The 16,414-nt window shown below is 46.2% G+C and overlaps 1 protein-coding gene across 6 annotated transcripts in view; it reads left to right on the top strand.

Moving 5' to 3' along the window:
• The window catches only part of PPFIBP2 (PPFIA binding protein 2), a 131,911-nt gene that overhangs the window by 69,160 nt on the left and 46,337 nt on the right, over positions 1-16,414 (top strand). For 5 of the 6 annotated variants that reach the window (XM_036325268.1, XM_036325267.1, XM_036325272.1 and 2 more), the window contains 2 exons: positions 5,939-6,031; positions 10,107-10,220. In XM_036325268.1, the coding sequence (XP_036181161.1) occupies positions 5,939-6,031; positions 10,107-10,220 (207 nt within the window). Of the gene's footprint in view, positions 1-5,938; positions 6,032-9,691; positions 9,928-10,106; positions 10,221-16,414 lie in introns of those variants that run through there. The other variant, XM_036325271.1, reaches the window with a different exon arrangement.

A 16,414-nucleotide genomic window follows, 5' to 3' on the forward strand; every position in this document is an offset into this window, starting at 1 on the left:
GCCAAGCTTGGATCAGGTGGCTGGGAGGTGAGGATTGTCTCTAAAGAGATGACAGCCCTCACTTCTGCCAGGTGGTCACAGTCAAGGTAATGATCCCAGCCTATTCTGGGCGGATAGGTTTCACTAAAGAAGTGTTCAGAAGAATTCTGTCTGCATTGGTCTTCTCCATCCCTCTTTAGCACAGGTGACATTGACTAGTCTGAGCTTCTCTGCAACTAATGATAAGGTTTCTTTTGGGAAGCCTTAGACATCCTCTAATAACATCATCTCTAATTAAAATGCAGTGTTTCTCAAGATATGGAAACATACTTTATTTCTTGAGTCTGCTAGCATCCAGCTCTCGGTACAGGAGGAACTTTCTAAGAATGAACTCCTTTTACACTTACCCATGGGAGAGGTGGGGGCAGGACCCAGTTGAGATTAGGCTAGTGACCTTATATAGTCCGAATTGCCCTTTATGCAGAGACTCTGCCCATGCTGGAACCTTATTGGTCAGTCTACTCTCCATCCTCTCATTGCTCTCCAGTCACCGAGGCTGATTAGCTACCATCATCAACCCCCTGACCCCCAACCAAAGAACACCCTGTGCAGCTGCTACAGCAACCTGAAGCCTCTCCCTCCACTTAGACATGGCTTAAAAAAATAGCTCCACCTGTCTTGGCCGGTATTGCTTAGTGATTGGAGCAGCAACCCAAGCAGCAAAGGGTCACAGGTTCGATTCCCAGTCAAGGGCACATACCTGGGTTTTGGGTCCAATCCCCAACCCCAATCTAGGCGCATGTGGGAAGCAACCAATCAATGTGTCTCTCCCTCTCTCTCCCCCACTTCCTACCTCCCTTTCACAGTTTCTGAAAATCAGTAGGAAAAATATCCTCCAGTGAGGATTTAAAAAATATATAGATTCCCCACCTTACTCTGTGGACTGCTGAAGCTGTGCATTAGGCCTGCCCAGCCTTAGCAGTGATAGCATTTTGGTTCTTCTAGAAACAGACCCATAATCTGTAAGCCTTGAGACACTGTGTTGTCTCTGTTCCTGAGGAGTCTCAGCAACATCACTTATAAGGCCTGGGGAAGACTTTGATCTGATAACTCTTGGCTATGTTTTACATTTGCCTCCAACAGATCTGGGTTTTAGAGGCTGAATTCCTTGCATTCAAGATTTTTTCCAGCCTTGCCCTGGCTGGTGTGGCTTAGTTGATTGTCTGTTGCATCCACCAAAAAGTCACCAGTTTGATTCCCAGTCAAAGCACATACCCTGGTTGTGGGCTTGGTCCCCAGTGGGGGATGTGCAGGAGGCAGCCAATCGATGTTTCTCTCTCCCTCTCCACCTCCCTTCCTCTCTCTCTAAAATCAATAAAGTATATTTAAAAAATAAAAAGATTTTGCCCAGCCTCTTGAGAACAAAGCTTTGATAGAGGCAAATGTATTTTAGCTTCAGTAATGTTGACTAAAGTTTCTGAGGTATTGACAATCTACATATAAAGAGAACTCCCGTCCTGATTCAGTTCTGTGATACAAGAGAGGAAGCATGTTGCACTGTGGCATTTCTTTAGTCAAAATGCAAAAGGACATGGAAATGTGTCTCTCAATCTCTTTACAGATCTCTTAGTCCCTCACAATATCCATATGTAATTGGATTATATAATCAGAAGCTCTGACCGTGGGAAGTTTTGATGAGACGATTCATTTGCCCTCTGTCATATTTGTAGAAATAACCATCAAAACAGAAGAGAAAATTTGATCGAATAGATGAGTAACACAGTTTAGTACATTCGTTGTCCAATGGACAGGTCTAGCCTAGGGGCTACCATCATTGGTTGAATGAAAATGACCTTTTTATTATTTATATTCATCAATGGAATGAGCATTGAACAGGGAAGAAATTCTCCTTTAAATACACTTGCCATCTCAGAGTGGGAAAGAATGGAAATTTAGCATGTAGCTTCCTTCCGAATTCAATTTGACTTTCTCTCATCTATGGATAGCTGCCTTGCTCCTCTTAACCTGACTTCATACATGGAGCTGGGCAACCACTCTATCACTGACTTACCCAACAGAGAATATGGACAAGACTTTTCAGAGACTCCCAAACCTAGAATCACTCAGGGATCCAGATGTATGGTCTCAGTATTGATCCAAGAATTCTACTACTGCAGTTCCACTGGTAGAATTAAGAAATCATATATACCCTCTGACAAAGCAAGTTCTTCTTAAAGTAGGGCAAAACAGAGCTGTGTTCCAACCATATCTTTTGAAACACATTTCTGAATCATTGGAATGGCATTTACATTACCACGTGGCCCTTTATGCCTTGATAACATATCTGTTTTGCAATCCAAAAATGACAACAGGAAATGATTGAACTTGTTGCCCAATTACTGGAACAAAGAGCTGTACATTTATGTACCTCAACTTAAATCCTCACTTTGACTGATGGCTGGTAGCATTCAACAAGATGATTCTGAGACAATCTTCTTGGCGCTGTTCTCAGATGCTTTCCAGGTTTTTCTTCAAGTGGAGGTGGCATTTTATTCTGGCCTGTGCTCTGCTGTTGATGGCAGTTTTGTTGAGATGTCAGTCTCATCTAGATTGTGAAGACATGGCTCTTTTTTCACCAAAAGCCTCTTCTATCTGGAACATTATCTCTGGTTCACTGGTGTTTAATACCTTTCAAAAGCTTGCTAGGGAACAGCAGTGACTTGGGTAGACTGTATGAGAGGAAGATGCTAGAACAGTGATTTGGGGTGAGGGAGGGACCTTTCTGCCATGAGCATCACTGTGATCTGGGCCAATGTGGCTGGCTGAGAAGGGATGTGCCTTGTTCATACACTTGTGCCTCAGTTGCTTTACCTGTAAAATGGGAATAAAAACAATACCCATCTCAGGGGGTTGTGGGAAGAAGTAAATGAGTTCATGTATGTCAGGTGCTCTCAACAGTGCCTGGCACATGTGAACAGTACCTACATGCTTGCTATGTGTTTATAGCACTGTGCTTGGACCACATTGTATCGGTCTCCATAGACTTGCTTTGGCCTTTGGCCCATATTAACCCCTAACCTATTTAGAGGACATCACAGGAAAGCGTGAGTTCTGGGCTTGGTTTACTGTGAAGATATTATCATGGACGTTGTTATTCCCATTTCACAATCTCTGTGAAAATAAGAGGAGTTCCTCCCTTCCTCAGGAATAGCTGTGCTTCTCCCAGGCAGTTACTTTGACTTGACTGTCCTGCTCTGTGCCTCTTTTTATTCATCACGCTTCCTTTTTTCCATTGACTGCTAGGGCGGATTTGGATTTTTTGTGTCTACTTCTAGTCTAGCATGTGCTATAGATTCTATGGCATGCATGTTGTATATTAACTGAATCTACGATTGAAATCATCTTTCTTACTCTTCCATTTTTTTCCACCTCGTAAAAATAGCTGCCTCTGGGTGAGTGTATGGGTTGACCTTTTGTTGTGATGAAGAACCTGCTGCACCCCTTTGGACTGTGGCATGGCTGGCGCCCTGACTTGCTGGAGTCTTGCAGGAATTTTCCCTTTGGTCTTCTCTCCTTCACCTCCTGCTGGAGAAGTGGCAGCTGTCCATGCTGGGTGGCCTCGTGCACATGCCGACTTTGGCACTGGGTTGGACATGCAGAGCTTCACATGGGTGCTGGGGTCCTTTTCTATTCTCCCCACCCCCTGAACATCACCATCATGTCAGTTCTCTGACAGAGGAGCCTTTGACCTGCTGTTGAGAATTATTTTTCTCTCTCTTCTTGTAAGACTCCGAGAAAATGTAGGCTATAATTATATCCTTAAATACTAGTCAGAGAGCTTGACCATGTGAGGACTGGAATATGAATTAATGTAACAACAATAAACTGCCACCAACACAAAGGAGCCCTTTGTGATTATGAAGGCCCTTTGTCTATGGTGTGAAAGAGCTTCCACAACAATGAACAAGATGCAGACTGCAGAGAGGCTGGTGCAAAAGGCAGTGGTGTGGCAGGCCCTTGGGTCCTGTCTAGCCTGAGCCTGGCACGGCCACCCTGGGAACTGGCCCCTGGGCTGGCCCTCCCACTCCCTCTTCCAGTCTGCCAGTGCTTCTCTCCCAGTGCGACTCCTGCTTCAATGCAGAATGCTTGGTCCCTGTTTCTGGTCCCTAGGGCCCAGCCTGGCTCTGCCACCTGCCCTCACCCACACCTCCCATCCCAGCCCACTGGGGAAGGGTTGGGGCAAGGGAAGGCAGGAGGTGCCCTTTCTTAATGGAGGGGGGTTGGAAAGCCCATTCTGAAGGTTGGAATGTGGGGAAATGGGCTTCGGAGAAGGGAACCAGCTCCAGTCCCCTGTGCCTGGGCTCCTCACTGACTCTCTTTTGCACAATCATGACCTTCCTTTGGGGCACAGGTAACGTGTCTCATGACCATTGGAGCTTCCATTCCTCTGGAGCAGCCCAGATTATGATTGTCACTTCCCCAATGAGCAATAACATCTACTTTTTCAGACTGTCAGGCCCCTGGATGGCTGCTGGTGGGCCTCTGGTTTCGGCCTTTCATTCAGCACAGAGGAAAGGGAGTGTTTGGTGGCATTGGGCCAGGTCTGTTCCATTAGCAGCTCCCTCACTCCTCCCCGCCACACCCAGGTCAGACACACCCTGAAAGCCACTCCAGCTCCATCTCCAGCTCAGGGCATTTTATGAGATACTGCCTCTCCTCTGCCATTTCTAATCTTTTCCCTTTCCTCTGTGTTTCATGGTTTCTGGCTACTTTCCATTTACTGTGTTTTCTCTGCTTACTCCTCTGAGAGCCCTCAGGGTTATTTAGGTTCTCCTCAAGATGTTTCATCGTAGCTTGCTTCACTCAGCTCTAGCTTTGTAGAAACACAGTGTGGCCTGGTCGGTGTGGCTCAGTGGTTGAGTGTTGACCAAGGAACCAAGAGGTTGTTGGTTTGATTCCTGGTCAGGGCACATGCCTGGGTTGTGGCTCAATCCCCAGTACGGGGTGTGCAGGAGGCAGCCGATCTATGATGTTTCTCTCTCATCGATGTTTCTATCTCTCTATCCCAGTGATGGCGAACCTATGACACGCGTGTCAGAGGTGACACGCGAACTCATTTTTTTGGTTGATTTTTCTTTGTTAAATGGCATTTAAACATATAAAATAAATATCAAAAATATAAATCTTTCTTTTACAATGGTTGCAAATATCAAAAAATTTCTATATGTGACACAGCACCAGAGTTAAGTTAGGGTTTTCAGAATGCTGACACGCCGAGCTCAAAAGGTTCGTCGTCACTGCTCTATCCCTTTCCCTCCCTCTGTTTCTAAAAATCAATAAAAACATAGGTTAAAAACACACACACAGTGTTCCAGCCTGGCTGCCAGAGTGCTAATCAAGGAGTGGGATTGGCCATCTCTAGAACAGATGTGTGAGTAGGTGAAGGGCCTTGCAGTTGGCATCTCCTGTCTTCCATGCTGGGGGGTGTGCGTTGGCTCTGGAGAACCTGGCATGAGAGTTAAGAGATACTAAGATCTCCGCAGGAGTTGTTCCCACATAGTTCCTTTGTGAATAGTATCAGCTTCCTGGGCTCCTCACAGAGTAGAACCACATTGCTGTTGGTGCCTCTGGCAGGCTATGCCTCCAGCTAGACCAGACCCAACTCATCCAATCAAGTCGGGCACCACTGGGTCTGGAGCTCCATGAGGCCTTCCCGGCCAAGGGTGAGGTCATCTGAGGGGGTGGTTTTGCCAACTTTCAAAACATACCTATCACCAGCATCCGGTCAGGTTCTCTTTGTCGTAGTTTGGGAATCCTGTGGTTTCCTGTTCAGGTGGGTGGTTTTGCACATATAATCAGTGCAACTGTCCACACAAATTGCATACTTCATTTGGAAGTTGGTAAGATGTTTTTCTAATCTTTTTAAGTACATCCTTTTTCTTTTTCCCCTTCTCTCTAGTCCCAGGTAAATCACCACGGTGCTGCTAATAATGAAACATACCAGGAACGCTTGGCACGTCTAGAAGGAGACAAGGAATCCCTCATATTACAGGTGGGTCCTTTTTGGTGGGAATCGCATATCCTATTACCTCCAACTCTGCAGCTGCCCTAGTGGGGGAGAAGCACAGGGATTCTTTCTGTTGGGTTTATTTTGCTCCCAAAGTGTATGCTTTTAGAAAGACTTTTCCTGAAACACAGCAGCAAGTAACTGGGGGCACAATTTCATTCTGGATTGGCTTTGGGAGACTGTGAATGTATTCATTTATTCATCATGAACTACCAAGCACCCACCTCGATACGCTGGAAGCTCTGTGGCCAGGCTGGTCAATTGGGCCTTATCTTCTAGGAGCCCAGAAGTCTCGCAAGGATGATAAGCTGTATCCTCATGTCACTAATGAAACAGCCATGACTGATCCGGGTCTAAGGGTGCATGTTAATGGGATCAGGCCCAAATAATCTGGAGGTGGATCTAGACTTGAACTTTGAGGCCAAATCCCCTAGATGGTAACATGGGGGTAATAAGCCTTTGATGACTCTCTTGCTTCAAAGTGAGGAACTCCAAAACTCTTCCTGGAGAAAGATAGTCAAAGGAACACTTTCAGTTCTGAAAGCATGCATTCCTTGGTAGGACACAAAGGTGAGCGTTCTTTTGGGAGGCCTATTGCTGTGGCCGGGGCTCTCCACTATGCTAGCTCTCAGCTGCATGGATCAAGCGTCAAGGGCTGGTATGCATTGATCGTTTGGAGAATAATAGGATTAAATATCCCAATCTTAGTTTTTTAAAAAGCTCAAAGGGTGCTGGACAAGACCGGTAGTGGAATGGATGAGGGGGCTGGTAGGGTTCTGAGCCCCCCCTTTAGCTCCCCCAACTGTGGGCTTAAGCCTAGAGCCCTGGAGTTAGCACTAGAATTAAGAGGCTGCAGTATGTTTGTTTGTTAATCTTATTTTACCTTATTTCTTTTATGCATTTCACTTCATTTTATGAATGTGAGAATAATACGTGACTACTTTAGAAACTTTGGAATAGCAAAAAGAGTTTAACGTTTTGGCCTTTTATCCCAGCCTTTTTTATCCTGTCCTACCCCTATGTTAAATAATTAAGCTCAAACCAATTATACAGTTACACGGGTTTTTTCCCCTTCACTTCATTGATTTGGTTCATTAAAGAATATTTGAGTGCTTACAGCTTGGCAGACACTGGTTGCAGGTGCTGGGGAAGCAGCAGCGAAGGAAACAGATTAAGTCAGGCCCTGTGCTCAAGCTTCCATTCATGTGTGTGTGCCTGTGTGTGTGTAGACAGTAAACCAATACACAAAATGCTTCAGGTGGTGATAAATACTATGGAGGGAAATAGAGCAGGATAAGGACTGTGTTGTCAGGGAAGATCTCCCTTGACAGGAGGACACCTGACTGGAGTTAGGGGAGAGCCACTTGGGTGCCTGGAGAAAAGCACATTCCAGGCCAAGGAAGTGGCGGATCCAGCACAGGCCCTGGGGTAGAGGTGTGCTCAGTGTGTGGGACTGAACAGGAAGGAGCCATGTGACTTGAATTGGTGACCTGCAGGGAGGCCTGTTGGGAACGGCCTTCAGAAAGGTACAGAGGCCAGATTAGATAGCCCATTAGAGCACAGACATTTTGAGGAATGCGTAATTTGAAGCGCCATCCCAATGAGATGATTAAGGAAAGAATGTCCAGTGTAAAATATTGTAGCAAAACTATGAAATTGCAAACTTTTGAACCAGAAACCTTCATGGCTGACATAACACATTCCTAGTTAGAAGATTACATTTTAATAAAAGTTCTCTGTGATCATCTCTTTGATGCGCATGTTGTTGGAAGTTGTTTAAAGAAAAAAAACAACAACTTCCAAATTCTTGAATAATCTTTATTTAAATAATTGTAACACAGTTGGAAACCTGCTTATTAGAAAAGTCAGAAGTGGATTCCGGCGATTTCTGTTCTGCCTGGAGCTTGTGGACACTTTCAGAGTTGCTCGCCCATCATCACCGCTGCCTAGTGGCCCCATGGAGTCCATTAGACAAACCCCAGCATAGGACGGCCTCTTGCTTAGACTGAATTCTTTGAAGCCCTTGGCCCATGTTTTCCTGGGTTTACTTGTAGAAGAACAAGGGGAATCACACAGAATCAAATACTTTATTTCCAGGATTAGTTCAAAACAAATAAAACCAAAATCGTTTATCTCTTCATCAGAGTATACGTTCTGAAGGCAAGGCTTTTCTTTTCTTTTTTTACCTTTGTCTCTCTCCCAGTGTCTGAAATCATGCCTAGCATGTAGTAGGGGCTCAAAAATATATATTTTTTTATTACATAAAGGTTACATTCTAAGATCTTTATGTTTCTTGTCCTAATTCTCTACACCTCTCCATTCATAATTCTGAGTAGGTATTGAGGTTCCTCAGGACCCTGCAGCCCTGTGTGTCTTGAGTCAGACATGCAGCTGAGCTATGAGCTGCAGAATGCTACAGACCACATGTCATTCCTTAGGGTACCACCAGCTCATGGCCCCAAGGCCCAGGGCGTGGTGCAGACTATAGATGTTAATCCTCATAGTAAGATTAACCGGAACACATCCTTCCCAAACAGAAACTCTGGGAGCCAGGCCCAAAGACCACCTCCTGGAATCCTACCCTTTTGAAAGGAAAGGTAGTAGTTGAAAAGGCCAGACTGCTGATTCTGTTGGGCAGTAAAGATTCAAAAACAAAAACCCCCACAAAGGTTTATGTTTAAAATGAGCCTGGTTAACAGAAGGTGCCCGTTTTTGGATTATAATTGAAATGTTAGCACACCATGCCTCAATATGTTTCAGTAATTCATTAATCACTCCGGACCATCAAAATGGAAAGCTTAAAGCAGCCGTATATTTAGATTCCTTCCTCTGTAAGAGCAGCTTTCGCATTCATGAAGTTTAAACACGCCTGAATGAATTCACATGAACTCTTTCTTGCTCCAGCTGTTATTCCTTTACAGGCTGAGAAGCCATTTAGGATGATCTATATGTAAACAGCAATGACTCAGCCATTACCAAATGGGTCTAACGGGTCTTCATTTACCAGGCATTGATTGCTCTATTTTGGGGAGATCACCCATTCGATTTCTTCACCTTCCTGGTCTGAGGCATCTGCTAATTAAGAAAAAGAAATGGATCCTGAGGCAGTTTGCTAAAAAGCAGGCTATAAAAATCCTTTCCGTATACACTGAGTGGCCAGATTATTATGGCCACCCCATCCGTACAATGAAGTGAATTAGTTATGCAAATAATAATAATAAAACCTTGAAAGTATTTGCGTAGGAAGTTTTCAATATTCAGTATTTTTGGGAGTGTCAATGAAGTACTGATGGGGTGGTCATAATAATCTGGCCGGTCATAATAATCTGCTCACTCAGTGTATATTTAGGGTATTAATTTATATAATTTATTAAAATTGTATTTTTCTAATTAATTCCAGTAAATATTTTCAGTGTTTTCCAGAAAGATGCCCCGTTTCCCTGCCACTGTATGTGCAGTGTGGCTTGTGTATATTTATGACTTCAGAGTCGTGTTTTGGCCTGTGAAGCACAAAAACCTTTCTGGAGCCAAGTTTTGTCAGTGCTAATACATGCCCTTTGCGTCCCACATTCCTTAATTGCTTCAGAACACTCCCCTGATAGGTGAGCAGCCCTCACACCCTATGAGAGAGGTGAGGTCATTGGTTAGTCTCCACACAGCTTGGACTGCTCTTCCATGTGAGGTGGCAGGAACCCAGGCAAGCCAGCCTGCTGTGCCTTGGGGTTGGGGCTGCCAGAGGGATCTCTGGAAGAGGAATAAGAGCCAGAGTTCAGCCCAGAGGCAGCTCTCGTGACCGTGACCGCTGGGCGTTTTTCTCTTGAGCCTGTCAAGAGCAGGAAACGCGACCAAGGCTATTGAGACGGCTGAGACTCCCTGGCCAGGTAAGAAAACAACGGGAGTTTCCTTCGTCCAGAACTCTTCCCCGACCTGCCACCCATCAGGCAGAAAAGCCAGTCTTCCTGTGTAAGGATCAGTGGCTTCAGGGCTCACCTCCCCCACCCGCCGTGGGGAGCCATTCCTGCCCCTCCCTCCACCACCATTGCTTTATTTCCCCCACCAGGTGAGTGTCCTCACAGACCAAGTGGAAGCCCAAGGAGAGAAGATTCGGGACCTGGAGGTGTGTCTGGAAGGACACCAGGTGAAACTCAATGCTGCTGAAGAGATGCTTCAACAGGTAAGGGCGACGGGGCTGAGGCCCTGGGGTTCTGCGGGACCTCAGTGTCTAAGCCCCTTTCTGTGCAGGGTTAAGGCTCCTGCTTTCCCATCCTGGAGGTGGGATTGGCTGCTCAGTGTGTGGTGTTGATTCAGCAGGTGAAACCAGCCGGAACATTGAGCATTGCAGAGCAGGAGGGAGGTGGGGAGGGCGAGGGAGGGGCGGGGCGGGCCTGGCCGGCCATGAATAACCTGTCGGGCTGGTTAGACAGATTCCCAGGCAGCACTTTCTCCAGGTCTGGTTCAGGGAAGGAGCTCTCTGTTGGCAAAGTCACCCTCATACTATCACGTGAACCCCAGCCTGACTGCAGGTGGCTTTAGAAAGCCAATTGGTTAGCTTAATTTGTGCCCGTTTCCCACTCATTCTTCCCCTTCGCACTCTTGTGTAGTCTTCTTTGATGAAATGTATTACATAAATAATATTTAATGTAATTTAATACACACCAAAATGAAAAATAAAATTAGCTGCTCTCCTCCCAGTCAAATAAATCTCTGAGATGTCTTCTCCTTATTTTCTTTTGGTCCTTCTTGTTACGTGTACATATAATTTGCAGAGCTCTATTCAGCACCATACAGTGTTGTCCGTCCTCAGATTTTGTATGCTTCACATCATAGTTTTTTCCCCCATTTTTACATTTTTCTGTGGAGTTGTCTTTACTGTCATTTATAAATATTTTTAAAGTGAAAGCATTATAATTAATTGACTTTCCTACTCTTGAACAGTTTTAACCTGTTGTAAATAATGAGCTATGATTTTTAGGAAGAACATTGAATTTTTATCAAAAGTCTTTTTAGAATCTATTGAGGGGCTATTTAGAAATTTTACTTTATGAAATGTAATAAATATAACTACTTAATAGGTTCCCTTAGCTTACATCCTTCTTGCAATTTCAGTGACTTTGAGCACTAAACCATGACTAAAGTTTATGGGCACATGCTTTGCAGCTCCTGGTATTGTGCTGGCATATAAAGGGTGCTCAGGTGCTTGCTAATTAAAGAAGGAAAGTCAGTTCCTTCTTATGAGGGGGTTTGATTAGATGACCGCTGGCAATCTTTCCCCCAGAGCTCTACTGTTTTTTTTATCAGCATAAAATTAAAATTGTTCCGAGGCTTTGACTCTGACCTTTGTTCTCAGGACAAACCTCTCGGCTCCCAGGTGTCTCCTAGCGTTGAGTGTGTTTTGAAACGTTTTTTAAAAAGTCAAATGGCTTTATAAAAAAAATGAGTTCCAGCAGCTCACAGGCTGTTACTAATTTGTTATTTTTTCTTTGCTGATGAATAAGTTACCAGATTCTTGGCTCCATTTGATTTTCTGTTTCAATTGTGTGCCATTTCTCTTGCTCATCCTACTCCCGGAAAATCTGAGGAGCAACAGAAGTTGAGTCTTCTTATTTTTTCTATTTATTTTTAAAAGTTTTGACTTTTTCCTTTAAAAACCCAGGAAAGCCTGGTTGGTGTGGTTCAGTGGTTGAGCGTTGACCTATAAACCAGGAGGTCATGGTTCAATTCCCAGACATAGCATATGCCCAGGTTGCAGGCTCAGCCCCGTGTGGGGCGTGCAGGAAGCAGCTGATCAATGAGTCTCTCTCCTCATTGATGTTCTGTCTCTCTAACCCTCTCCCTTCCTCTCTGAAATCAGTAAAAATATATTTTAAAAAATAAAAATAAAAACCCAGAAAAGAAAATAGACTGATAGAAAAATCTCATGCCCTAATCGGTTTGGCTCAGTGGATAGAGCATCGGCCTGCGGACTCAAGGGTCCCAGGTTCGATTCCGGTCAAGGGCATGTACCTTGGTTGCGGGCACATACCCAGTAGGGAGTGTGCAGGAGGCAGCTGATTGATGTTTCTCTCTCATCGATGTTTCTAACTCTCTATCCCTAGCCCTTCCTCTCTGTAGAAAATCAATAAAATATATTTTAAAAAAAAAAGAAAAGAAAAATCTCAAATGGCAGAAAAGCATTTTCACAGAGTACGTAGAACAACCCACTAGATTGTATTTTCAAGGCTGCACAAGGTGTGGTTGGGTGTGGGGCTGAGGCAGGAAGACTATGGAATATTATTTAAAAAGCAACAACAAACAAACAAACAAAAAAGACAGTAAAAAAAAGAACAGAAAAAAGAAAATTTGGAGGTGGAAGGGAACCTGTCATAAAATTGTCGGGAGGTGGGTGTTTCAGGAAGGCAGGGCCTGGCAGGTAACCAGGCATCGGAGGTCATGGCTGCAGTGTGAGGTCCCTGAGTTCTCTGCAGCTGCCCCAGCTGCTCTTCCAGGACTTCCCTACACCCCTCTCCGTGGCAGTGCTTCTGCTTCCTACTCTGAGTCTCCATCCAAGCAGTCAGGCTGGTTCCCAGCACCACCTCAGGGAGTCTGTCTTGTCCATCTATAGACTGCATTTTAGACTTTTGAAAAAGTCTTAAGCTCCATCCCCTGTATGTCCAGTGTATTCTGAATCTTTCTTGTGTGCTGTGGGTTTGGTGACAGGCATGTGCTTTGCATGTACCAATGAGGTGGACGCTTCGGCTTGGTATCTTTTGGAGTATAGTTCTTATTAGCCACCTCTAGGATTTAAAGATCTTCCTGAATTTAGCCATAACTTCCCCTCATAGCTTTCATTGCATTCTTTCAGTCTTTCAGGAGTAAAATGAAAGGAGTGTGGAATACTCCTTCCTTGGCAAATTTTGGGTTCATGTCATAGGACACATGTGCACCTCAGCTCTCACTCCTGTGTTTGTGGGACATGGCGGTGCCTGAGCTTGAGATCTTTGAGTTCCCAGCTCCAAATCCCAAACGGAGTGTTCATGCTTTCCCGAAATCTGCTGGGTGCTGACTGAAAAGACACTTCATTCTTGCAGCACGGGGCTGATGCGATGCCATTGGTGGCTTGGAGTACACACATGTGTCGTCTGAGCTGGGGGCAGGAGAGACTTGCCTCATTTACTGTGTTATCCTGGGCTGCAGGGCGCTTGGCTTCTGGTGATAGGAGCAAGAATGACTCATGGCCCTGAGGCAGAGAATGGAGGCAAACAATTGCCCATTTCTTCCAGTACTCAGAAACCATCCCTGCCCTGAGCCAGCCTGGCCTCCTGCTCCAAGGCCTGCAGGGTTCTGAACAGTTTCTTTCCTGGTCATAGTCTGGGGCCTTCTGTCTGCCGTTGACGCTGCTCCCCTGGGGCATGCTGTTCCGGCACACTGAGTGTGTCCTGCTAAAGGAGGCAGCTGCTACTCAGCTCTAGCTGACTGCCCATGTGGGCCCAGTGTTAATAGATAGTCCCATTTCTCACAAGCGGCTGGACATCCAGATTTCAAGATAAGTTTCTGTTTAAAAATGACTAATTTAAATGGGAAAAAAAAATACTGTTTGAACCACATGATTCATGTGGCTAAGCCTGGCCCACAGACCTCTAATCTGCAACCTCCGCTCTAGACTTTGTCCTCTCCACTGGCTGGAATAGCACTCGGGGGACTCAAGGAAACCCAAACCCAACCAGCATAGGCCAGGCCCTGTGCTTACAGGGGCTCCAGATCCCCACTGAGCTCTCTCTCCCCACAGCTGTTCTCCTGACCAAAAACAGCCTCCCTCCTGGAGCCCAAGGGGAAGGAAGAAAGGGTGTTCCCCACTCAACTCATGAGCCAAGCCCCCCTCAGCCTGGCCTGGCCCAATCCCTGCTAAGCACTGATCTCTCCATTCCCATCTGTTTTCTTTTCTGTATTAATCCATCCAGTCTCCAGAAATCAGAAAGAGAGAACATGAAGACCTTGGGGTTAGATGGGCAAACCGGGACCAAACCGAATCAGCATAGGGGCCGGTCCACATGGGCAACACATAGATTATGGACACAAGTTAAAGCTAATTATTACTTGTCTGCAACCTGATGCAGACTGGGAATGAGGCAGCTGCAGCATCTCTTGGGACTGACTAGGAAGCACCTAATCAGATATAGGCTCAAACTCACTTGAGCATATCTGGATTTTCTGGGGAACCTTCCCCGTTAGGAAGAGACATTTCCCAGGAAATGTACTACTGGGTCTTCAAGGGGCCACAGCCTGGATCAGTTTTCACAGGTCTGGGATGGTCTAGGTACAGAACTCACGGGGCTGACCCTTGCCCTCTGTTCCTTAAATAGGTCAAAGCATTGTCCAGCTGCACCTCTGAGTGCTGCACACGGGGCTATGCCAGCCCACGGCCCAAAATAGCACCCTGGGAACACAGGCGTGGGCCAGTGCCCCCCTCCTTGTGACCAGCTTCACTGGCAACAAAATCTCTGTGTCACAGGGAGCATTCCCCATGGTCTGTTGATGTAGTTGAGGTCCCTGGCGGCTTTCTCTGAAGCAGCCTCCGTGGTTCCCTGGAGTCCAGAAGGTTCCTGCACAGCAAGCTCCTCTGCCTCCCCCATGGACCTCTCTCCAGAGGGGATGATCTCAGGAAGGAAGCTGATGCTCTTCACTGGGTAAGAGGTATTGATGAGCCGGCAGCAAAACGCAGCACTTTGCAGAGACTGGCCATCTATGATGTCATCGATGTCCAGAGCAGAAACGATATTCAGTGACAAAAGGAAGAGAGAGTAGGGAAGCCAAGTGAAGGAGAAGAAAGGATACTAACCTCCTTGTGAGGACATAGTCCAGCTTTGGGGAAACCTTGAAGGCCACCAGGCTTGGTCTCAGTCCTCCTGCCTGACCTAGAGTCCCAGGCACTAGGCAGCCTTATTGTTTTGGCTGCTTTTTAGGAGAGGTACAGAGAGTGACAGATTTAGGGGCTGGGAGTCAGTGGGCATGACTTTCTGTAGGTTCACCACTTGTTGTTAACCTGGAAAAGCCAATGAACCTGTGTTCTTATTTACAGAGAATGGGGTGACAATATGGACTCTGTGTTGCCCGCCTCTTACAGCCATAGTGCGGTTACTCCAGTTTTGTTAAAACTGAGCACATTGGTCTGTGCGTCCAGATACTGAGCAGGGGACACGGGGCCTGAGACACAGGCCCGGCTCCTGCCCTGAGGCGACTGAGGGAGCAGTGTGCCCAGACGTGTGGGCCCAGCAAAGTCTCCACAGGTCCTGCTGGCCAATTTCCCAAAACCACCTTTAAGGGGTATTTCTGTCTCAAAGAGAACATTGAACAGAGCCATGGACATGGTCCTGGGCGGCACAGGTCTGTCTGGGGAGGCGAGACACTGGAGTCATGAGTGAAGAAGACAGGGTTTTGACAGTTATTCCTGAAAATCCCCCAGGAGATTATGAGGCAGAAGTAACTGTGTTCCTCTAGTTTTTCATTTGCCGTTGGCTCTCCAGACCACAGTGTCAAGTAGGTGCTTTGCCCCTTGTGACAGATCGGGGAGCGCAGGTTGTGAGAGAGGATTTCATCGGCGGGGACTGATCAGGATCCAACTCGGGTCAACGACAAGCACCTCTCTGCACAGTGCTGATCATGCACGCGGCTCCCGGCAGGGCCTGGGCCTCTTATTCCAAAGGGCAAAGGACACATTTTCCCTTTCATGTCTTTCCACGCCGTCCTGGCCTTCCGGTTTCGGATTGCCTGTCTGGCCCAGTCCGCCGTCGCTGGTCAGTAACTCCCGGGTCGTGTTCCACACTTAAAGGTGGAGGTAATTGTTTCAAGATGTAGCCCTTGAAGGAGAGAACCAGTTGAAAGGCAAATTCTTTTTATCAGCTCTAGTCAGAAACAGCTTTTGGAAACAGGAAGTGACGATTTGCTCTGAGATGTCAGCTTTTTTTCATCTCCAAGAAAGGAGATGGATTTGACCTTCTGGAAGAAATTACTGGTAGGGGTGAAATGAGAAGCGGGGGGAGTGATCGTTTTGCTCACTGGTTTTTCTTAAAGTTTCATTACCCAGTTTTATGGTCCTTCAAAGTAAGAAAAACTACACACCCGCCTCCCAATCCCTTTTCTTGCTAATTGACACAGGTTGAAACAATTGGGAGAGCAGAAGCCAGGGCTGCATATGAAGCCTGCCCCCTAGTCTCCAGCCTTCCCTCCCCTCCCCTCTCCTCCTTTCCCTTCCCCTCCTCTCCCCTCCCTACACATTACTGTGGCTGCATGACCCCAAGATATTCCTGCAGGGCCTTGCCCTGCAGGTGTGAGCAGAGGCCATGCCTTGGTTCTCCAGACAAGCAGGCTGGATCCAGAGATAGATAATCCCAG

This window comes from Myotis myotis, unplaced genomic scaffold, assembly GCF_014108235.1.
Source record: "Myotis myotis isolate mMyoMyo1 unplaced genomic scaffold, mMyoMyo1.p scaffold_m19_p_10, whole genome shotgun sequence".
NCBI lineage: Eukaryota > Metazoa > Chordata > Mammalia > Chiroptera > Vespertilionidae > Myotis > Myotis myotis.